Consider the following 23,978-nt stretch of genomic DNA (forward strand, 5'->3'; position numbering starts at 1 on the left):
TCGCAAAGCTGATCCAGAATCCTTCATACTGAAGGGGTGATAATTGGATTTGTCAAAGTTTTTGTTAGACATCTGCGAGTACATTTTTTTTAGATTGATTAACTATGGAACAAATAAACAATCTTCCACAGAAAAGAAAAATCATGAATTATTAATTTATTATGGATAAAAATGAGTATTAAGAAATGATCAATTTCTATTGATAGAAAATCAGTTACATACAACTGATTAAACGCTTATATTTCAAGTGACAAAATAATTCCCTAGTATGATCGTCTAATTAAAATTGTCTCGTTGATGTATTTTAGCCCTCATAATTAGGCCATTTTACAGCAGTTCACAGTAAGTACATTTACCTGTGCCCTCTAAGATTTAGACAGATAAAAGAGTGTCTCATTAAGAATCAATTGCTACACTTTATTACATGGAACGTAGAAGAGGACATTTAAAAGACATTGAAAAATGACCAACAACACACTGAAACACACAAACAGATAAAAGGACTATCCTATAGCAGAGGCTAAGTTCTGGCATGTCTTTTGTCTATACTAGCATGCTTTGCCCATCTTAAGACTCTTCCCTGATGGGCGTACATCCAGAGAAAAAGCTGTTCTGGAAGCTAGTAAGGACCCGCTTCTTCTTCTTCAAGAAGCTGGCCGTGTTCCTCTCTTCATCCTCTTCCTCCTCCTCCTCCTCCTCGACTGAGATAGTCTTCCTCACAAGCTATAAGAACACAGCAAGAAAGATAGTATTTTCAGCACAATAAATAAGGACATGATCTGAAAAACCCAATACCCACCTAAGACGCCGCTTTGTGCAAAATAATACCACCACACCAGATTCAACCATAACACTACCCAAGGCATCATTAGGCTTAAAACAGTGATGTTGTTTAAGAGAGTGTGATGAGTCTGTTACTGGTATGATGTCACCGCCCTGATGTGCCTACCTTGGTGGGAGTGACACAGGGTGGTTTAAAGAAGGTGGCGTCCCCAGAGCTAATGGCCATGGGGTCTTGGGGAATAGAAACTAAATCTTTGGACCCATCGTCGGTGACCTCGCTGGAGTCCTGATTTTAGGAAGAGAGGAAAATGATTATGAAAAATAAAATGCACAAACAATGAAATAGTCTCCCACACAGGGAGGCAGGTAGCTTAGTGGTTAAGAGCGTTGTGCCAGTAACCGAAAGGTCGCTGGTTCTAATCCCCGAGCCCACTAGGTGAAAAATCTGTCGATGTGCCCTTGAGCAAGGCACTTAACCCTAATTACTCCTGTAAGTCGCTCTGGATAAGAGCGTCTGCTAAATGACCAATTATTATTATTATTATTATTATTATTGAATGTAGGGAGCCTATGGTATACATACATTTATATCTGACAGAGGGACAATTTTAACTTACTATACTGGACGTCTGGTTGTCCATGTTGCGGCACTTCTCATGGTCACACTGGCAGTTCTCCCCACAGCTCATCTTTCCCTTACGGCACCGGCACAGCTTGTTGCCACAGCGACCCTTACAGGCACACTGAAGGAAGAGGAATACAGATGTGCAAATTCATTTAACACTACAAATACATGAGAATAGAGATCTGATCATCTCTAAAACTACTGACAGTGCTGCCCCGGTCTCACTAAATGATTTCCTATACATCATGTCTATGTTCTCACCCCTGTAGCCTTGTTTTTTTTTACATTGGAGCTCTTTCTGTTACGGCCGCTCTCATTCTTCTCAGGGCACCACTCATCCTCCTCTGACTCGGAGGTAGACTCCAGCTCCTCCATGTCGATGGCCATCTTCAGGGGAGCCCTGGCTGTAGTGAAACGCCGGCCTTTAGGCTGCAAGAGGTAAAGAACACCAGCCTCTCAGCACTGGTCTAGGTCAGGGTCACCTTCCCCTAGACTCGAATGGGGGAAATGTTCACACTAACAGTTGGATATCAAACAGACTGGTGAGGAAGCGTACCAGTGGCTTACCTTAGGTGGGATGTACTCAAAGGAGTCATCTGGGGACTGAATGGATGTTGGAAGGAGGTTGTTGATCTTTTTCCCACTGGCCAACTGGAGCAGTGTTAGTTTCTGAGGACACAGATCAAAAGTTGCTTGATATGGACAGTTTCAACAAATAGTTGACCTAAATGTTTCGAAATGTAATAACCTGTACTTTTAGCACCTAGGGTGAGAAAAGTGCTTTACAAATGTATTATTATTATTATTATGTTACCTGTAGATTAGGCTTGGGCGATATACCGTATACTGGGGTATTTAGAAATACTGAATGTATGATTTTCAATACCCCATTTTCTTTTTGGGGAGTTGGGTCACCCACGCCTTGCAGATGCTGCTTGCTACGCCAATGCTTATAACTACACTCACCGGCCAGTTCATTAGGTACACCCATCTAGTACCGGGTTCAACACCCCCCTAGTACCGGGTTCAACACCCCCCTTTGCCTCCAGAACTACTTGCATTTTTCCACTCCTAAATTGTCCAGTGTTGGTGATGGCGTGCCCACTGGAGCCGCTTCTACTTGTTTTTAGCTGATAGGAGTGGAACCCGTTGTGGTCGTCTGCTGCAATAGCCCATCTGTGACAAGGATCGACGAGTTGTGCGTTCCGAGATGCCGTTCTGCAAACCCCTGTTGTACTGCTGCGTTATTTGTCTGTTTTTAGCCTGCCTGTTAACTTGCACAATTCTTGCTATTCTCCTTCGACCTCTCTCATCAATGAGCTGTTGACTGGATGTTTTTTGTTTGTCGCACCATTCTCGGGAAAACATACACTGTCGTGCTTGAAAAGCCCAGGAGGGCAGTCGTTTCTGAGATACTGAATACTGCGTGCCTGGCACAGACTATCATACCACGCTCAAAGTTGCTTAGGTCACTCGTTTTGCCCATTCTAACATTCAATCGAACAGTAACTGAATGCCTCGATGCCTGCTTTATATAGCAAGCCACGGCCACATCCATTTTCATGAACGGGGTGGGGTACCTAATAAACTGAAAAGACCAACAATGTGCTTGACTTAAAAATCAGGTGCTGGATCCTCGTATATAATGAAAAGAACAGAAATATGACAGCACTCCGGTAAACAAATGTAAATTTACATTTTTATTGCCGCACGAACGTTTTCTTCAGCGTGCAAGGCAATGGCAATGGCAATCAATGTCACAACAACAAGACCTCATAGGTGGGCATAATTATACATTCACAGCCAGTATTGGCCCAATCAAGAGATCCCAGCAGAGGGAGCTTTGGGGGAAACATGAAAATCAAATAAAGATAGACACACAATACAAATACAAGTACCTAATAAACTGGCCTGTGAGTGTATAAGTTAAGTATAACTACAATATATCTAAGATGTGTCAAATAAATTATATACAGCTCAGGGCTCCAGCAATGCATTTGGTTTGCTAACTTGCTAGCTAAGTGTCTAGATGTCAAGAGCAAGCTTCTTGGTTACAGCAAAGATATTCAATCCAGTCCTGGATCAAGATCGCTGTTGCCTAAATTGTTTTCTATTTCAAAAAAATTGTGACCCTTGTGTGCACTTCCGGTAATATCGTATACCTCGGTATGGTACAGAAACAGTATGACTGTATGAAAATCTGGATACCGCCCAACCCTACTGTAGACCTTTGTTATTGTACATACTTTGGAGTGTTCTATTGTCCTTGTACATGCTCATCCGGGCATTTACCTGTTTGTATTGTTCATTTTCGTCCATCAGCCTCTGGTTTTGCTCATTCAATTCCCGCATCTTTTCAATCTCATCCTCCTGTAGAGACAGGCATTGAATTTGGAGGGGGGTTAGAATACCTATATTCACCGTGATCAGTCTTTGACAGAGTATTTTCTTAAAGACTCAACACTTTGAGCTGAACTTGAAGTCAAATCAACCTGCTTGGACAATGAGGATTAATAGCAGAAACAAGTACATTGCTTAATATTTATATATATTTCTTGATTCCATTCTTTTCCTTTTAGATGTGTGTGTATTGTTGTGAATTGTTAGATACTACTGCACTGTTGGAGCTAGGAACACAAGCATTTCGCTACACCCGCAATAACATCTGCTAAATATGTGTATGTGACCAATAACATTTGATAAATAGACCTGACTTTGATCATGATGAACATTCCTCCAACATGTCAGTGTGCACAGTAGCTGAGAGGACAGTGTGACAGACCTGGAACTTGAGGCGCTGCAGAAGCTCCCTCTCCCTTTTTGAAGTCTCCTCCTGCTTTTTCTCCACTGACTTACTCTCCTTGCTCTGCAGCTGGCCCAGGAGGTAGAGGACCTTCTCCTGGTGCATCTGCTCCAACTCCACCAGGTGGTGCTGGTGCTCCATGTCCATGGTGGACATCAGCTTCCTCTCGTCACACAGCGTCTTCTGCAGGTCCAGCACGTTGCCCTTTTCCTGCTTGAGCTCGCTCTCCAGCTTAGAACTGGTCGTTTTGGCAGACACCAACTGTGGAGGCGGTGACATTAATTGTAAGCCGCTCTGAATAAGAGCGTCTGCTAAAAGACTAAAATGTCAAACTTAATTTTTAGTTGTCATGTATTTTGTCAATAAACATTAGCTTACAAGGTAGGCTAATAGGCAGAGAATGACATGCTTTTCAAGACATTGAGAACTTGTGACACTAATAAGCTTCAACGATATGCGAATAAACTCATGTCTTGCCTCTGACATGAGGACCTTGAGGGCACACTTGGCCTCCACCATAGTAGTGATGTTGTCCCAGCGCTGTTTCAACCGCCCCTCATTGTCTGCATCCAGAACCTTCTGCTGTAGGTCAGCTATCTGGGCACTCCTAGGAGGAAAACCATGGAACATTACATGTGAATGTTAGTCTATAAATGCACATGAATGTGATTCAACTGCCCAAATGTAAATACTTTATCACATATCATTACTCTGTTCTAAGGACTTGCATCTGGCAGCCGTCACAATATCCTATCAACAGGAATTAACAAAGAACAGATGGGGAAGGCGTATGCTTTGGAAGGTGTGAAAAGCTTTGGAGCAACGCCTCACTATGACATCAACATTTCTCCAGGAAAGCCAAGGGGAGGTAGGCCAGGAATTTACAATGACAGTGCAAAAATACATAGCAATGCAACTGAAATAAATTATATGGATGACTTTCTCAGCAGTGGAGTCATGAAAAAAACTCAAATGCATTAGCAGTAAGGTGAGGTCCATGTTTAGGTTTTGGTTAGAAGGAATCCCTCAGCAGCAGGAGGTAATATAGGTCCATGTTTAGGTTTTGGTTAGAAGGAATCCCTCAGCAGCGGGAGGTAATATAGGTCAATGTTTAGGTTTTGGTTAGAAGGAATCCCTCAGCAGCGGGAGGTAATATAGGTCCATGTTTAGGTTTTGGTTAGAAGGAATCCCTCAGCAGCGGGAGGTAATATAGGTCCATGTTTAGGTTTTGGTTAGAAGGAATCCCTCAGCAGCGGGAGGTAATATAGGTCCATGTTTAGGTTTTGGTTAGAAGGAATCCCTCAGCAGCGGGAGGTAATATAGGTCAATGTTTAGGTTTTGGTTAGAAGGAATCCCTCAGCAGCGGGAGGTAATATAGGTCCATGTTTAGGTTTTGGTTAGAAGGAATCCCTCAGCAGCGGGAGGTAATATAGGTCCATGTTTAGGTTTTGGTTAGAAGGAATCCCTCAGCAGCGGGAGGTAATATAGGTCAATGTTTAGGTTTTGGTTAGAAGGAATCCCTCAGCAGCGGGAGGTAATATAGGTCCATGTTTAGGTTTTGGTTAGAAGGAATCCCTCAGCAGCGGGAGGTAATATAGGTCCATGTTTAGGTTTTGGTTAGAAGGAATCCCTCAGCAGCGGGAGGTAATATAGGTCCATGTTTAGGTTTTGGTTAGAAGGAATCCCTCAGCAGCGGGAGGTAATATAGGTCCATGTTTAGGTTTTGGTTAGAAGGAATCCCTCAGCAGCGGGAGGTAATATAGGTCAATGTTTAGGTTTTGGTTAGAAGGAATCCCTCAGCAGCGGGAGGTAATATAGGTCCATGTTTAGGTTTTGGTTAGAAGGAATCCCTCAGCAGCGGGAGGTAATATAGGTCCATGTTTAGGTTTTGGTTAGAAGGAATCCCTCAGCAGCGGGAGGTAATATAGGTCCATGTTTAGGTTTTGGTTAGAAGGAATCCCTCAGCAGCGGGAGGTAATATAGGTCAATGTTTAGGTTTTGGTTAGAAGGAATCCCTCAGCAGCGGGAGGTAATATAGGTCAATGTTTAGGTTTTGGATAGAAGGAATCCCTCAGCAGCGGGAGGTAATATAGGTCAATGTTTAGGTTTTGGTTAGAAGGAATCCCTCAGCAGCGGGAGGTAATATAGGTCAATGTTTAGGTTTTGGTTAGAAGGAATCCCTCAGCAGCGGGAGGTAATATAGGTCCATGTTTAGGTTTTGGTTAGAAGGAATCCCTTAGCAGCGGGAGGTAATATAGGTCCATGTTTAGGTTTTGGTTAGAAGGAATCCCTCAGCAGCGGGAGGTAATATAGGTCCATGTTTAGGTTTTGGTTAGAAGGAATCCCTCAGCAGCGGGAGGTAATATAGGTCAATGTTTAGGTTTTGGTTAGAAGGAATCCCTCAGCAGCGGGAGGTAATATAGGTCAATGTTTAGGTTTTGGTTAGAAGGAATCCCTCAGCAGCGGGAGGTAATATAGGTCAATGTTTAGGTTTTGGTTAGAAGGAATCCCTCAGCAGCGGGAGGTAATATAGGTCAATGTTTAGGTTTTGGTTAGAAGGAATCCCTCAGCAGCGGGAGGTAATATAGGTCAATGTTTAGGTTTTGGTTAGAAGGAATCCCTCAGCAGCGGGAGGTAATATAGGTCAATGTTTAGGTTTTGGTTAGAAGGAATCCCTCAGCAGCGGGAGGTAATATAGGTCCATGTTTAGGTTTTGGTTAGAAGGAATCCCTCAGCAGCGGGAGGTAATATAGGTCCATGTTTAGGTTTTGGTTAGAAGGAATCCCTCAGCAGCGGGAGGTAATATAGGTCCATGTTTAGGTTTTGGTTAGAAGGAATCCCTCAGCAGCGGGAGGTAATATAGGTCCATGTTTAGGTTTTGGTTAGAAGGAATCCCTCAGCAGCGGGAGGTAATATAGGTCCATGTTTAGGTTTTGGTTAGAAGGAATCCCTCAGCAGCGGGAGGTAATATAGGTCCATGTTTAGGTTTTGGTTAGAAGGAATCCCTCAGCAGCGGGAGGTAATATAGGTCCATGTTTAGGTTTTGGTTAGAAGGAATCCCTCAGCAGCGGGAGGTAATATAGGTCCATGTTTAGGTTTTGGTTAGAAGGAATCCCTCAGCAGCGGGAGGTAATATAGGTCCATGTTTAGGTTTTGGTTAGAAGGAATCCCTCAGCAGCGGGAGGTAATATAGGTCCATGTTTAGGTTTTGGTTAGAAGGAATCCCTCAGCTGCGGGAGGTAATATAGGTCCATGTTTAGGTTTTGGTTAGAAGGAATCCCTCAGCAGCGGGAGGTAATATAGGTCCATGTTTAGGTTTTGGTTAGAAGGAATCCCTCAGCAGCGGGAGGTAATATAGGTCCATGTTTAGGTTTTGGTTAGAAGGAATCCCTCAGCTGCGGGAGGTAATATAGGTCCATGTTTAGGTTTTGGTTAGAAGGAATCCCTCAGCAGCGGGAGGTAATATAGGTCCATGTTTAGGTTTTGGTTAGAAGGAATCCCTCAGCTGCGGGAGGTAATATAGGTCCATGTTTAGGTTTTGGTTAGAAGGAATCCCTCAGCTGCGGGAGGTAATATAGGTCCATGTTTAGGTTTTGGTTAGAAGGAATCCCTCAGCAGCGGGAGGTAATATAGGTCCATGTTTAGGTTTTGGTTAGAAGGAATCCCTCAGCTGCGGGAGGTAATATAGGTCAATGTTTAGGTTTTGGTTAGAAGGAATCCCTCAGCTGCGGGAGGTAATATAGGTCCATGTTTAGGTTTTGGTTAGAAGGAATCCCTCAGCTGCGGGAGGTAATATAGGTCAATGTTTAGGTTTTGGTTAGAAGGAATCCCTCAGCTGCGGGAGGTAATATAGGTCCATGTTTAGGTTTTGGTTAGAAGGAATCCCTCAGCTGCGGGAGGTAATATAGGTCAATGTTTAGGTTTTGGTTAGAAGGAATCCCTCAGCAGCGGGAGGTAATATAGGTCCATGTTTAGGTTTTGGTTAGAAGGAATCCCTCAGCAGCGGGAGGTAATATAGGTCCATGTTTAGGTTTTGGTTAGAAGGAATCCCTCAGCTGCGGGAGGTAATAAGTAAGGTCAGTACTAGTCAGACTCACCTGAGGTTTATCTCTGTCCCCAGGTTGTCTACCTGTTTGCTGAGAGACGCCTCCAGCTCTCCCTGACTCTCCAGCTCTGAGATAATGAGGGTCCGACGCTGTGGGAGTACAGAGAGAGAGAAAACACAGTAAAAACAGTTTAGGAAGCAAAGCGAAGCAAAGTGATGTATTCCATCCACTAATACTAAACAATATGCATTTAACATCTCTATTTTTATGATTTTTATATTGAACAACTTTTAAAGGGTTCTCAACTTTGATAGCTTTGTCATTGAGATCAGGACAACAAATATTAAAAAGGTAAGAAACTGCATACAATTTGTTTTTATGTTGGTAATTATAGTATTTTTTCAGATTGATAAGATGAGTCTGAAATTAACTTCTGATAAGCCGAGACAGTCCGCCAAAATGAGGCAAGGTAGCTAGCTAGCCATCTACTTGATTTAGCACTTATCTTGTCTTTATGTTAATACTGTCTTTGATAACTGTACAAAATACAATTCTCATATTATCAATTTGAAGAGCATTTGTCATTGGTATAGCTAAGAGCTAAAATGAACTGGCTAGAGCCTGATTTTACAGTAGCTAGCTAGCCAGCCACCCACAAGAGAGGGCTGCAGCAGGATTGCCATTTTACCAGTAAAAGGTATGATACCCATATAATTATTAGTTAGCTAGATAAACAAATACCTAATGAGATATGTAGATAGTTATCTATTATTCCTAAAAATAGTAAGCCTGCTGGCTGTTGATTGCAAGATTTGTATTTGTATTTATTAGGAATCCTCATTAGCTGCCTTGGCAGCAGCTACTCTTCCTGGGGTCCAAACATATTAAAGCACTTACATTACATTTAAAACAAAATATAAAAAACAGTACATCATGACATTATTACACCACTACCTATCTACAATACAAAATGTTTAATACCACCATACAACAATATCACAATGTGTGCGTATGCATGTGTCTATACCCTTGTGTGTGTGTCTCTTCACAGTCCCTGTTGTTCCATAAGGTGTATTTTTAACTGTTTAAAAAAATCTGACTCTACTGCTTGCATCAGTTACCTGATGTGGAATAGAGTTCCATGTAGTCATGGCTCTATGTAGTACTGCGCGCATCCCATAGTCTGTTCTGGACTTGGGGACTGTGAAGAGACCTCCAGTGGCATGTCTTGTGGGGTATGCATGGGTTTCCGAGCTGTGTGATAGTAGTTTAAACAGACAGCTCGGTACATTCAGCTTGTCAACCCCTCTTACAAAAACAAGCAGTGATGAAGTCAATCTCTCTTCCACTCTGAGCCAGGACAGACTAAGCCTAAAGCTTATGATAGCTAGGCTGATAACATGCTGTGGAGGCTGCAGACATGGCTGAGGGACAATCCCACCCTCACATCCTAGTTGAGCCTAGATGAACTTCAATGTACTGGAGGACTACACTAGAAAGTGTTGGCTTTGTCAGAGGAAAGATAGGAGGAAATTACATTGTTCCAATTTTCGATGTAAATTGCACTTTGTTTTCAGGTTTGAATGAGACGATGTATTTCCCTTAATAAAGTTATTTAAATAAAGTTCTTGATTTATTAATATTATATTACTTGTGTATGTCTTTCCTCATCATATGTCAAATTAAATGCAATTTGTAATGTTTTGGTGCAGATTTGTAGTTAATTTACAATCCAGATAAGTGTCTGATAACGAGCATTACATAGAATCCTAGAAAAATACCACCGTTCCCTAAAACAGCTGTAACTCATTCACAATAAAAGGTATTACTATTCTGATTTTAGATTTTCAATCCTTACAAAATAAGACTTAATACACTCATTTTTTTCTCCATCGTCATTAGGAAGCATAGATTTTCATATAAGATACTCATTTCACAGGTATTTCTTCTTGACTGATTACCATTTGATTGATGTGGTGCTATTGTATGTCATATCATTTGAAATGGCTGTTTCTCAGCTTTCAAAATGTGTATCATGTTTTCATATATGGTTTGACACTAGATAAATTAGCTCATTAATGCCCGCAGAGTTCATGGTCTTTCAGACAGTTTTGGGATTCAGCCTTTTTTGGGAAATCCTGCCAGTGATGCAACAATACCAATCTGACGATTTAGTTAGTTGGTGTTCGAAAGCCTAGTGTTTCCATTCCCCTTTAACTAACTCCTATAGAGAAACATATAGAAGCATCATTTCCTCATGTAGCCTAGCGGTGGAAATTTACTAAATTTCATTTAGTAAAAGCTCAGATTCTCATTGATCTTTTTAAGAAAGGGACTCCACTTACCCTGACTTTGGCAGCAGGCCGCTCCCCTGCCTCCATCTGTTGTTTGAGTTGGGAGATCTCCTCTGCCAGGATCTTCCTGTCCTCCAGCAGGTCCTGCAGGTGGCGCCGCGCCTCCCCTGTGCTCACCAGCACCTCCACCTCGTTCAGGAGCCAGGTCTGCCCACACACACACAGATTCAGGTAACAGCTTACATTACTCACTCAGTCATTAATTAATTAATTCATACATACACAGCGACAGTACTAGGGTTGCAAAATTCTGGGACCTTTCAATAAATTCCCCTGGTTTTCCTTCCTTATTCCGGAAATCCTCCAACCGGGATTTCGGGAAAAATAGGAACTTTTTTTCCCGAAAGTTCCAAAATTTTGCAACCCTAGACAGCACTCATTCAAACCACACACAATCACTTAGACCACAGCATGCACATTCGCATAATACATTATGGCAATAATTTCCTTTCTTGCAAACCAGGACCCCTCACAAAACGTTGATCAAATAATTCACAGTACACAAACAGAATCAAACAAATAGTTGACCAGACCTTCACTCTCCCGGCTGCTCCCTCCATCCCTCTGTATTGGACATCCTTTCGTTTCTCTGCCACCTCACTCCTCTTCTGCAGGGCATCCTTCAGACGCTTATTGGCTGCTGCGGCCTGAAGGAGAACACCCACAGTTAGAACTACCTCTCACCACAGTTCCAGCGAACAGCCATTAAAGAATTGACACAAAACACGTTTTCCTGATTAGATGTAATAGACCTAGGCCTCACCTCCTCAGTTTTACGACGCAGGACATTAGCCTGCTTCTGGAAGTCACTCTCAAGCTTCACCATCTGAAACTGACGTTTACGGTCCTGAGAGAGAGGTGAGAAATGTATTGTCATTGAAACAAAACAATAATCTACCACATGGAAATAAAAGTGGTGAACAGTGTGCCTTATCCGTGGATTGGTGAGTCTGCCACAGAGTCGCTACCGCACATCACACACACCTTCTCCTTGAGCTGAAGAACCTCCTTGTCCTTCTTGTTCTTCCACACTCTGAACTTCTCAGAGTCCTCCTTCATCTGCCTCATCAGCTGTACACGCTGACTCTTCATAGCCTACAGGGAAAGAGAGCAGACAAACAGAGAAGCCATCAACAACCACGTCTTAGAAAACCATAATTAGGTCGAATTCAACCATTTAGTTTCAGAAGCCCATTGACTGATCAGATCCAGACTGAAAACCTCTCATTGTCCTGAAAAATAGTGCCGATTAGTTCAGAGTAACTGGTATATCCACAGCTCAGCAGTATACCCACAGTGTTGTGACAGTGACACACCGGATGCAAGCACATTGTCATACCTGGATCTCATGGTTGAGCTTGGCCACGCTTCGGACAGAGGACTCTTTGACTTTGAGGAGTTTGGACTGCTCCTGGAGCTTCTTCTTCATGTCTGTGATCTGACCCTCCAGCTCCTGCAGACGCTTCCTCCGTTGCTCACTCAGCCTGGTGGAAAGATGGAGAGAGAGGGAGAAAGACAGAAGGAAATGAGACTGATGATTCCATTCTACTGCAGAGAAATGCTTATACTAAACGTAAAGTTGTGTTACACACCAAGCTTGTGGCTATCATAAAGGAAACTCTTGTGACAGATAACTATCATATCAATTCACTATACAGACTGAACATAAAGACCCTTTTAAAATACTTAGCCTTACTTAGCCTGATTGACATCCTTCTTGGCAGAGTGGAGAGCCAGGATGAGGTCCTCCTTTTCCTTCTGCAGAGAGCCCACTGATGTCTGCAGGCTCTTGATGTTATTCTGGAGGGGAACCGTTAATTAGGAGTTAAGATTAAAAAGCTGCTCCACCAGTTTAGTTTGAAACCTTCCCAGTGGATAAGAATCAAAGTGCTGTGCTGGTGTTGCCTCCCCCGTTTCAGCCCTCTAAACCTCCATTACAACCAACCCATATTTTCTCTCCCCTCTCCGGACGGTCATCTCCAGCCCTACCTGGTGTTCAGTCTGCATAGGCTCCAGGTGGCTGTCATTCTGGCACATCTTCCTGACAAACTCCTCCTTCAGAGCCAGAACGTTGTTGAGCTCAATCAGCTCCTTGGACATCTGGGCCTGACGCAGGGCATGCTGGGTAGTGAAGCCCTCTGGAGAGTCCTTGCCAGCAGCAGTCTGAAGGGTGGGGAAGAGGATGTATGTTTGTTTGTTTGTTTGTATGGTAACAAAACACACTTGTTTCGTACAACACATCTGTTGTACAACACCTAAACAACTTGCACAACAATTCTATAGGATCAGTGAAAATGCAATAATCCCAAAACACTTGCACAGAATCAGATACATGTCAGGAAGAGTACATCTGCAGCAGACAGCCTTCTCCATTAGATGAGTGGTTCTAGATGACCAGACTTACTGAAGGAGAGCCATCAGTTGGGGTGCCGCTGCCACTCCCTGGCCCATCAGGGCTGTCCTCTCCTTCAGCCCCACAGTCTGCAGCCAACGCCTCAATAGTGGCAGCAAGGCCAGCACTCTCATCCTGGAGGAACAAGAGCACAGACATTATTACCCAGACAGGATGCAGAGCAGCTTCTTATTAGACTGAATATGGGGAAGGGAACTAATATATCCAGCCATTCAAACATTGACACGTGCAATGTGTATAATGTTACAGAATAAATCAAGTGTCCTTTATCCTTATGACTAGCATGACCAATAAGGTCATGAAATTGCACAGAAATAGCTTAGCTACTGTGAAATTCAGAGGAAAAATGCTTTGCTTGCTAAACACAGAGGACTGAATGCAGTCTGTCATGCATCAGTAGATCCAGGCTTGTGGTTTGTGAGAGCTCCCTCGTCTGGCCGTACCTGGAGCTGCAGGATGACATGCTGCAGATTCTGGATCACTTCCACATTCTCCTTCAGCTCCTGGTCCTCCAGAGTCTCCATCACCCTCTGCAGGTCCACTTTACACCTAAACGATAAGCCTTGTGTTTTAACACAAATTATTCTGGTGCCAATTACCTATTCGGACAATGGAGTCAATGGGCTCCCGAGTGGCGCAGCGGTCTAAGGCACTGCATCTCAGTGCTAGAGGCGTCACTACCGACCCTGGTACGATTCCAGGCTGTATCACAACCGGCCGTGATTGGGAGGGCGGCGCACAATTGGCCCAGCGTCGTCCGGGTTTGGCCGGTGTAGGCCGTCATTGTAAATAAGATTTTTCTTAACTGACTTGCCTAGTTAAATAAAAGGTTCAATTAAAAATGGACATTTAAATGTTTACATTTGAATCATTTAGTAGAGGCTCTTATCCAGAGCGACTTACAGTTTATGCATTCATCTTAAGATAGCTAGGTGAGACAACCACATATCTCAGTCATAGTAAGTAAACTTTTCCTCAATAAAGTAACAAAGTCAGAGCTCGTAAGGGGAGAAAAAAGTCAAGTGCAAGTGTTAGTTCACTAAAGGATGTTCAGACTTACGCTGCATGCTGCCTCAACTCTTCCAGTTTGCTTTGCAGCTTCTCATTTGCTTGCTCCGTCTGTGGGCGGGGTGACAAAAAAGTATGGCACATGTGACGATCATGGTAATATCTCCAAATATCTTTCCAAAGATGAATATCTAAAAAGGACAATTATATATGTTTGTGGATGGTTCGAAACGGTCAGTCAGCGTTGCTGTGTGATGTTGGCATGGCCTGCAGTATGACAGAGCCAGTCCTAGACTAGCGCAGGTCCTCATCCTCACCATGATGATCCTCTCAAGCATCAGGGCAGTCTGGCCTGCTGCCTCGCTCAACGCACGGCTCAGCTTGTTGTTCTCATCCTGTAGGGTACGGGTCCTCTCCAGGATCTTAGACACGTTCTCCGCTGGCTCAGACCTTTTCATAGAAGAGATGAAAGGAGTCAGTGAGATACTTTTTCGCAGTAAGTTCCCAGTATGGATGTTCAGTCTGCCAGTCATCATAGGTTGACAGACTCTTTGACTGAATAGATGGATAGAGGACTACAGACATATAGTCTGGTCCAGAATTATTGGCACCCTTGATAAGGATGTGCAAAAAGACTACATAATACAAATACTGAGCTAAATTGTACGCTCAAAAAAGGGGGATATTATATTATTTTATACTAACACAATTACTCCGAAAGATTTTGTATTAAAAAAATATATAAATATATAAAAGGGGAAGAAATTATTGCCACCTCTGTTTTCAATACTCCAGCACCCTCCCCTTGCGAGGATAACAACACTGTTTTATGAGATTTGAGAACACCTTGCAAAGGATCGTAGACCATTCCTCCATACAGAATCTTTCCAGATCCTTGATGTCCTTCGTCTGTGCTTATGGACTGCCCTCTTCAATTCAAATCAGTTTTTTGAATGGGGTTCAAGTCCGGAGAGTGAGATGGCCACTGCAAAAAATGTGGACCAATGTGGTCTCTAATCTCATTAAACATTTTAGAAAAAGGCTCAGTGTCCTTATCCTCCCAACGGGAGGGTGCTAGAGTACTGAAAACAGGGGTGCCAATAATTTTGACCACCCATCTTTTTTCTTTATTACTTGTTTAACAAAATATATTTCTCTGAGCATGCAACATAGCTCAGTATTGTATTAATTGCGCATCTTTATCAAGGGTGCCAATAACTTTGGACCTGACTATGATAGTTGGGGAAATTATCACAAAATTTATAGCTTTAGTAATTACCCAGAAAGCACTGGTGCCACACCCCCACGTGCATGCAGAAGCATCACCTGTAGCTCCTGGACCTGTGTTCAAAAGAGGAGGAAACGTTCCCATCAAAACAATGGACACTTAAAATCATGTAAACGTCGCCAACACACAAATTGTACGGTCACTCAGTCAGGTGGCCAGTGCACCTGCTGCTTCAGGCTTTTCATTTCAGCAGCTCGAGGGTCCACGTTGACCACGGGTTTGTTTTTGATCTTGCGGGCTCTGTCAGCGTAACGCAACGTGTTGATGGTCTCCTCAATGTTGGAGTCTGCAGGGCTGATGCACGCGATCATCAAGGTGTGGCTGTTACCTCCCAATGAATCTGATGGAGAGAGCAGTATTTACTATTTAATGGCCACTATAAAACATGAAGTCTTAGTATAATATATATAACTGATTCTAAATATAAGAAGAACATGGCGGATTTGGATGAATGCTTTTTGTTGTGTTGAATGCCTTAGGGCAGGGACAACTGATGGGTGGAGGCCACAGAATCTGAACTCATCATGAGGTGCCGCAGTGGCTCGCGGGTCTGCGTACCCACAACCACCCCCACACATGCAGTCAAAGCCGGCGCTGTTTGCAGAGAACGACAGGGTGTTGTCGAGGGTCACGCCAAGGTACTTTGCCCTCTGGGAGTTGGGCAACGTTGGAGTTGTCAACCGTGATGGAGGCCAGTTGCTCATCCCTGCCTTAGGGTATATAACTTACAAATCTCTTGACTGTTCTTTCAGTCATCTGACTAGCACAAGGTCTTGCACCACATGACACCATCTTTGTTATGTTAGGCTGCATTGTACTTAAAAGCTCATCCTAAATTGACACTGGACCCAGAAAGATCCAGCGGTAATCACTGGGATTTGGACTGCCCAACCACAGCCCGTGACAACAACACCTGCATCAGCTGACCATCCTTTTGAGCGCTCACCCTGCAGCAGGCGGGTTAGTTTAGAGTCCCTGTAGGGCACAAAGCCGGTGCCTTTCTTGCTCTCGTCCCCGAGGGCGCTGATCACGTTGCCCAGGGAGAGCAGGCCTCGGTTGATGCTGATGCCTGAAGCAGACAGGATGAAAGCAGAGAATCAATAAGGTTCTGATACTGAACTAAATCACACATCGAAATAGAACTGGGACTGTCTTTTAAACATGTAGATTGTGCTAATAATTGACCATAACAATACTAAAACACACATCTTACTACAGTCAATGAAAGCTTGTTATATAAAGTATTAGCTTCTGGGAGCTTCTAGTCTCCCGAGTGGCGCAGTGGTCTAAGGCACTGCATCGCAGTGCTAGCTGTGCCACTAGAGATCCTGGTTCGAATTCAGGCTCTGTCGTAGCCGGCCGCGACCGGGAGACCCATGGGGCGGCGCACAATTGGTCCAGGGTAGGGGAGGGAATGGCTGGCAGGGATGTAGCTCAGTTGGTAGAGCATGGCGTTTGCAACGCCAGGGTTGTGGGTTCGATTCCCACGGGGGGCCAGTATGAAAAATAAATAATGTATGCACTCACTAACTGTAAGTCGCTCTGGATAAGAGCGTCTGCTAAATGACTAAAATGTAAATGGTAATCAACTAACCTTCCTTCAGACGATCTCCCTCAGCTTTGGTCTTCTTCTGTCTTTCAGAGCCGGCCAGATCCACCAGGTGTAGTTTTGACACCACATTGTCAGATCTACAAACACACATTTGGAAACAGAAAGGAAGAACTGAGGACAAATCAACTTGCAGACAAAATTAAATCAAATTAATTGAATGAACTATATCAAGAGATATTTGTATATAAACAATGTTTATGCTCCGCTCTGCGTGTCAGATACATTTATGAACGGCAACGTTTCCTTGGGATGAACATTAGAAGGTTAGATCTAAGGGAGAAAGCAAGAGAAGACTGACTTGTCTGCCCCCCTGCGCTGCTCCAGGGTGATGGTGAATATTGCGTGGGAGCGAGACGAGGCAGCATTCATGGCAGTAGAGCCCACAGTGCGGGCTGAGTTCCCCAGCTCCAAGCAGCCCACCATCTCATGGGCAGACAACACCTGTCTCTCAGTCAGGCCCACGATCTAAGATGGGGCGGCAGATGGACATTGGATTTTAAAAAACATTCCCCCAAACGGTCCTTTTAAACAAATGAATGCAACATGTTCAACGATTACAGACAGTTCACTCACCTTTATGCCTTCTTTGGGGTCCTCCCGAATGTTGATGGTTGATGGTTTATCTTTGGATACCGATGGACAGAGCAAGTCCAGGATGTCTTCATTGTATATCTATGGCAAATAAAATGTATACATAACGTTACAGAAAAACATGGCCAGGATACTTCCAGAAACAAAGAGGTATTTCTTCAATATTCAGAATCCTCGCTTTTTGAGCATCACGACTCCCTGTTTTGAGTTTCTGAAAAGAGGAACGTAATAATGATTATTTTGGCTGTTATTACAATCAAACCATGGCTTTGTGTTATGACAATCAAAGAAGATAAATAATAGAGGTTTCCACACACCTCCAGATAGGTCACTGTAAGAGAGATTTCACAATCGGTATGCTTCTCCCTTTCCTGGAAGATCATTCTGACCACCCTGGGGATGACTCCAACGGTGGGCTCATTCTCCTGGGCCGACGTGTAGGTTCCTCCCATAGAAAAGGTCTTCCCTGAACCAGTCTGTCCATACGCAAGCACAGTAGCATGATAGCCTTAAAAGATAAGTAGAAACATACAGCTTATTGATCCCATTCCATTGTGTCTGCTTACTGGTTCTATGGGCAATACTGTCTGAAAGTAAAAGGTTGGTCTTCCCTACCTTTAAAAAGACCACACAATAATGGTGAAACAGCACTGTTGAAGACTTCCTCTTGTTCAGTTGTAGGATCAAATACATAATCGTATGTGAACGTCTTTTCAGTGCCAACAATCACCTGCAAGATAAGATAATTATTTAGACTATAATTGTACTTACGTGGCTAGCTATGAAATGGGATCCATAAAACATCAGGCCAGGTGCTTTGTTATGTATTGTGGAATAGATTGCTGACCTGTGGCTCCCCTGGCACGAAAGTGAGACAGGTCTGGCAACCCTCGTTGATTTCTTTAGCAACCAAAGGTCGACACCGCAGGGCAACCCGCACAGGGATCGATTTATCATCTTCCTTTGTCATGCTTTGAAATCAGGCGATTGACAGATTCAGAACAGGATTGTACGTGACTCGAGAGGGTGGCCAATACTTTAAAGCAATGTTGTCATTGGAAGATTTGCAAATCGGAAAACTATTTTCTGAAAGCTATTTTAGCCTCATTGTGATTCTATTCACAACCGACCAAACCCATCTGATAATACTACGGACGGCTGCTGTTAGTATTGTTAGCCAGCACACCTGGCGAGCTAACGTTAACTTGTCTATATCATCGGGCTAGCTAACCCCCATTATGAATCATACCACTACCATGCCCTACCCATCCAAATAAGTTTAGTAGGTAAAGTTAAGGAGGACGGTCACTTACCTTGGGGGCTGACAAGACGTTAGTCTTCACCCCTACAATGAGTTAGCTAACGTTCGCAAAAATGTGTGTGCCTCTAGCTTGTTAAACGTTTCAAAAAATAAAATAATTCAGACGATAGAATAAGAAGAGCTTCAGTTCATGAATGGCATATAACCACGCATCAGTTGTCGTAAGAAATCTAGACTGAACGTTTATTTTCTTCAAACGATAACTTCGGTCAGTGCTTGTCATGGATCTCGTCTTGCCCGCCACTTTCAAATATTCAGCCCCGCCTCCACCACCCGTTTTGCGTCGCAGAGTTGCTGTCATTCGCCTGTTTCTCAAATTTCAAAATAAAAGCCTTACATATACTGTACATATAATCCGCTCACATTGCATACATTAATTTAAATTAAACAATATATAATGCAGTAATATCTCAAGATATGAAAATAATATAATCTTATTTCTTATGAACTCATTTGAATATGGCAAATCCTCTTAGAGCGGACTGTTCATCTCTGGAAATAGCAGAGGGCCGGTTGCTGAAGTCCACAAAACAAAAAGGGAATTACTGAAACATGGGATAAATCACAAGAGAGATCAATCACTGGGTCCAACGCAAGTTTCAACTAAGACATTTATTACACAAACACAACAAAAAACACATTCCCACCACACCACCATTTCTCCCATTAGTTATTTTTCTTCTTCACAACATGGGCACAGTCATATTTTCCCCTGACCACAGTCAGCTTGACTCCTGGCAGGTCCTGTGTCCTGCCCCCCTGCACCAGCACTACATTGTGCTCCTGGAGGTTGTGTCCCTCCCCGGGGATGAACACCACTGCCTCCTTGCCGTTACTGAGGCGGACTCTGGCACATTTACGGTTGGCCGAGTTTGGCTTCTTGGGTTTCCGGATCATTGTCTTCAGGATTACTGCCTTCAGCTGGGGGCGGCCGAACATGGCACTGACGCTCGGGGGAGGGGGCGATGGCTTTCCCCGGCGATGCATCTGATTCAGCGTAGCCATAGTTCTGGAGAGGCCAGGTCCGGACCATTGGGAGCCAGACTGAGACACTGTATTAGGGTACAAAGACTGCATAAGAGATCTGCTCCAATTTCTAATGTTGAGAGTAAAAAGTATAAACATAACAGCTGGTGTTGGCTACAGATTTTCTGTTATCAGCTTTTGTTCTCACACAAAAAAAATGTCCCAGGGATGAGGAATCCCCACAGTCTGATAAATGGGCCTAAATAAGATGCTGAGGGTATTCTGAAGTAGGGATGGGCAATCATCTTCAAAAAAGGTGCAGTGAGGATGCAGGCTTTCACTCCAGCCAAAGCAGTACCATACTTCATTCAACTTACCATTTAATCAACATCTGGTCTTCAATAAATAAATACTTATTTTTTGTGTAATCAGCTGAGTTCATGGTTTCACGCACACTGGCCCTAACAAGGTAAGATTACCCACCCCTGCAGGTCTGAAGTGAAGTGCATGGATGATGACTTTCACTGTTAACCCTCTGTGTGTGTAATATGATTATATTGTTTTATGTGCGATTTAGCAGACGCTTTTACCCAAAGCAACTTTACAGTCATGTGTGCATAAATTTTTTGGTGTGTGTGTAATACGCAGGCATGATGACATTACCTTGCAGAAGTGATGTCAACATTGGTCTCAGACTCCCCAATGAAGCCATCCCTAAAGAGGCAAAAACAAGATTTAGGGGGAACCTGTCTGTGTCTAACCCTACAATTTCCTCTAGTCTAGTCTAAAACCGTGTTCTACAGTATTTTCAAATCGTACCTGCTGCTTTTCAGTTCCTGGCCAAGAACAAACCACCCACGTGTGTTTTCAAAGTATATAACAACTTGTAATAGGGAAAATATGAAACGTCACACAAAAATCATAACCACGGTGACGCAGATGACCTCCGGAAGTATTATATATATTTTTCCGCATTGAGTGCGACAGCTTCCGTTGCAGATGTTTGTAAGAGCACTACTGCCACCTACTTGCTGGTTACACGAAAATAACCACAAAATCCCATGCACGTTATGCTGGCCACGAATAAGAAAGTGCTTGTGGATCTGATGTTGATCGTTTTCTAAATAAACCCAAAGGTATCTTATATGTTAGAACCCTTGAAATAGACAGGGGTGTGCTGGATCAGGATGGGTAAACCAAAGCAGTGTCAAGTCAGAGTTTAGGTAAATTCTGTTTAAAATCCATCCCAAATTGATTATAGTCAAATTGTCCTTGAAATATTGTTAAACTCATGACAGTAGGCTACGTTATTTCATTTTCTCTAGGGACTTAAAATCAAGTGGCTCTCCCAATCAGGTGATATTTTACAGGCAGGTTATGAGTCTAGAAAATATGTTAAATGAAAGATGACAGATCATGCATCTCACTAGTTTGTTCCTCATATTTGATAGAATTGTTTGTCTATGTTTATAATTGTTAGGAAGAAAGTTGAGATCCACAAAACACTGAAGATTTTGTGTCCAGGATAGTGTTTACAGTTTTTTTCAATCTCGAACCACGTTTCCATCCACCGTTTTTATGCAAGTAAAGTCATATAGTATCAAAGAAAAATCATGACAGCTGTGATGGAAAGAGGAAGTTTCTGTGTAATTTTATAAATACTGACAGATAATTTGTTCGTTCGACATGGTGGGATCTTTTTGTGTTGTTAAAATTAATTATGCAGGAAAGCGGTGGAACGCCTTTATGCGCAAATATTTATATAATAACCCAACCTTGCAACAACCATCATATCGAGGTACATTTGGAGTCACTCGATGATATGGTGCCCATAGCATACCAGCAGATGCGAGCTGTTGGCTACTTCGCAGATGCTAAGACATAAGTAGGCACCTTTGCTATTTAACGCAACCGTTTTTGTTACAAAACTAATCGGTAGAGTTGAAAATGCGGTGGAAACACATTGAATTTAAGATTTTTATTCGGTATATGAAAACTTTTGCGAAAAAGTAAATGGTGTGCACTACGTCATCAAGCACCGATTTTATCCTGAAGTCCAATTGGTGGAAACAGCCCATATTTTCTTTATGTGGATTCTAGAATATTCGCATGAAAATCTGTCGCCAATTGGATGGAAACCTAGCTACTGGTGCAATTTTCACAAGTATGTGGTACTTTTTCACAATTCTAAGCAAAAACAAACTCATCAGAATGGCTCATGTTTCAGAACTCTAATCACATTCTCAAATGACTGAGTACAACAAACAAATTCACAGTCACTTGTTCACTGCACCAAATCACTTTCAAGTTGGAAACATATTCAATCTAAGCATCTGGTTTTCAAAATGCAATATTCACTTTACTTTTTAAATTATTTTCTTGTCATTTGTTAACAATACTGTCACGAAGTGGAATGTGACATGTTATTTTAGACCTGGGTTGAGAAGGTAGACTGATGTAGCTCGTGGTCCTCTGTAGCTCAGCTGGTAGAGCACGGCTCTTGTAACGCCAAGGTAGTGGGTTCGATCCCCGGGACCACCCATACACAAAAATGTATGCACGCATGACTGTAAGTCGCTTTGGATAAAAGCGTCTGCTAAGTGGCTTATTATTATTATTATTATTATTATGTAGAGACCAACACAAAGGACCAGCTTCAAAACATTTATTTTTAAGGCATGGTTTTCGGTTCAACTGTTCAACACATTCAAGTCAAATCGTCAATACACATAATTTCAGTTCTTGGTATCAGTTTCCTTCAGTTCAGTCTTACTTTAAAAACCATTCCATTTAAAACATAAACCCAAAGAAAACAAAAGGGGCACAGGAAGTGTTTGTTGGTGAAACCATAATTAGGAGAGGGAGTACAAACCATCGACGCTAGACAGAGTGGAATTAGGTTTAAGCAAAAGGCAGTTTATTAAAACAGAGATAGCTGGTACTGTTAAGCTACATGCATGGACCCAACCAATTGCCTCTTAAGGAGACAGTTGAGAAGGGCGATTAAAAGGAGTTTACAGCATTACTTTATACAATGTAACATAAAGGAAGGGGTCCTTCTTCTAGTCCCTTGATTGGTTCCCGAGGCGTAGGAGGCGGGTCTGCTCTGTCCAGAGCATATGCCCCATTGGTGCACGGCAGAGTCCTCTGCCCTTGGCACCCGACCAGTAGAAGGAAGTGGAGAATGAGTGTGCGTGCAAATGAAATATTTGTGTGTGTCCAGGGAACTGGTGAGGAGGATCTGGTGATTGTGGCCTTGGGCGTGGGTGTTGTCCTGTTATTACACTCCTGACTAGGCCATCTGGTGACAAGATATGGCTGCTCTTCTACTGTCCTTTGTTCGACAACCAACACAACAGCCCACTGTTAATACCAGACACATGACAAATCCCCCTCTTCACGTTATAACATTTTATATTTACTACGACAAATTATATTTACTACGACATGTTGCAGCCCAGGAGGCATGCGTCCATTTTGTCACATTCTCAATTAAAGCTCAAACGCCATATTCAATGTGCTCTCACCCAGTGGTGTAAAGTACTTAAGTACAAATACTTGAAAGTACTACTTGAGTAGTTTTTTTGGGTATCTGTACTTTACTATTTATATTTTTGACAACTTTTACTTCACTACATTCCTAAAGAAAATTATAATACTTTTTACTCTATACATTTTCCCTGACACTCAAAAGTACGTTACATTTTGAATGCAGGACTGGAAAATGGTCTAATTCACACACTTATCAAGAGAAGATCCCTAGTCATCCCTACTGCCTCTGATCTGGCGGACACACTAAACACATGCTTTGTTTATAAATGATGTCTGAGTATTGGAGTGTGCCCCTCGCTATCCATAAATAAATAAAAAACAGAAAATGGTGCCGTCTGGTTTGCTTAATATAAGGAATTTTTTGCTTAATATAAGGAATTGTATTTTATTTTATTTGCCCTGAACTTAGTCACTCTCACTAGCTGGCTACCACCCGGTTACTCAACCCTGCACCTTAGAGTCTACTGCCCTATGTACATAGACATTGAATCACTGGTCACTTTAATATAAAATCTAATCAAATCGTATTTGCCACATGTGCCGAATTCCACCTTACAGTGGAATGCTTACTTACAAGCCCTTAACCAACAATGCAGTTTTAAGAAAAAAAGTGTTA

At 42.7% G+C, this 23,978-nt stretch overlaps 2 protein-coding genes across 2 annotated transcripts; both read right to left on the bottom strand.

Moving 5' to 3' along the window:
* Positions 1–398: 398 nt before the first annotated feature.
* Positions 399–19,086, bottom strand: LOC311099663 (chromosome-associated kinesin KIF4-like). The gene is made up of 30 exons (XM_084140384.1): positions 18,837–19,086; positions 18,371–18,494; positions 18,139–18,253; positions 17,841–18,031; positions 17,506–17,604; positions 17,231–17,397; positions 16,915–17,009; positions 16,267–16,389; positions 15,485–15,660; positions 15,312–15,373; positions 14,350–14,482; positions 14,085–14,143; positions 13,468–13,573; positions 13,016–13,138; positions 12,601–12,774; positions 12,308–12,411; positions 11,951–12,095; positions 11,596–11,706; positions 11,375–11,458; positions 11,145–11,258; positions 10,603–10,758; positions 8,309–8,406; positions 4,689–4,818; positions 4,191–4,472; positions 3,701–3,778; positions 1,976–2,077; positions 1,670–1,837; positions 1,401–1,526; positions 950–1,069; positions 399–723 (listed from the first exon to the last, which is right to left on the bottom strand). The coding sequence occupies exons 2-30, from the start codon at positions 18,491–18,493 to the stop codon at positions 568–570; spliced, it is 3,720 nt and encodes a 1,239-aa protein (XP_083996510.1). The 5' UTR covers position 18,494; positions 18,837–19,086; the 3' UTR covers positions 399–567.
* A 351-nt stretch (positions 19,087–19,437) lies between these two features.
* Positions 19,438–20,758, bottom strand: LOC311099686 (small ribosomal subunit protein uS12m-like). Its single transcript, XM_084140404.1, has 3 exons — positions 20,630–20,758; positions 20,474–20,524; positions 19,438–19,896 (listed from the first exon to the last, which is right to left on the bottom strand). The coding sequence occupies exons 2-3, from the start codon at positions 20,520–20,522 to the stop codon at positions 19,511–19,513; spliced, it is 435 nt and encodes a 144-aa protein (XP_083996530.1). The 5' UTR covers positions 20,523–20,524; positions 20,630–20,758; the 3' UTR covers positions 19,438–19,510.
* Between the last annotated feature and the right edge of the window lie 3,220 nt (positions 20,759–23,978).

This window comes from Coregonus lavaretus (assembly GCF_964263955.1).
Source record: "Coregonus lavaretus genome assembly, chromosome: 24".
Taxonomy (NCBI): Eukaryota; Metazoa; Chordata; class Actinopteri; order Salmoniformes; family Salmonidae; genus Coregonus; species Coregonus lavaretus.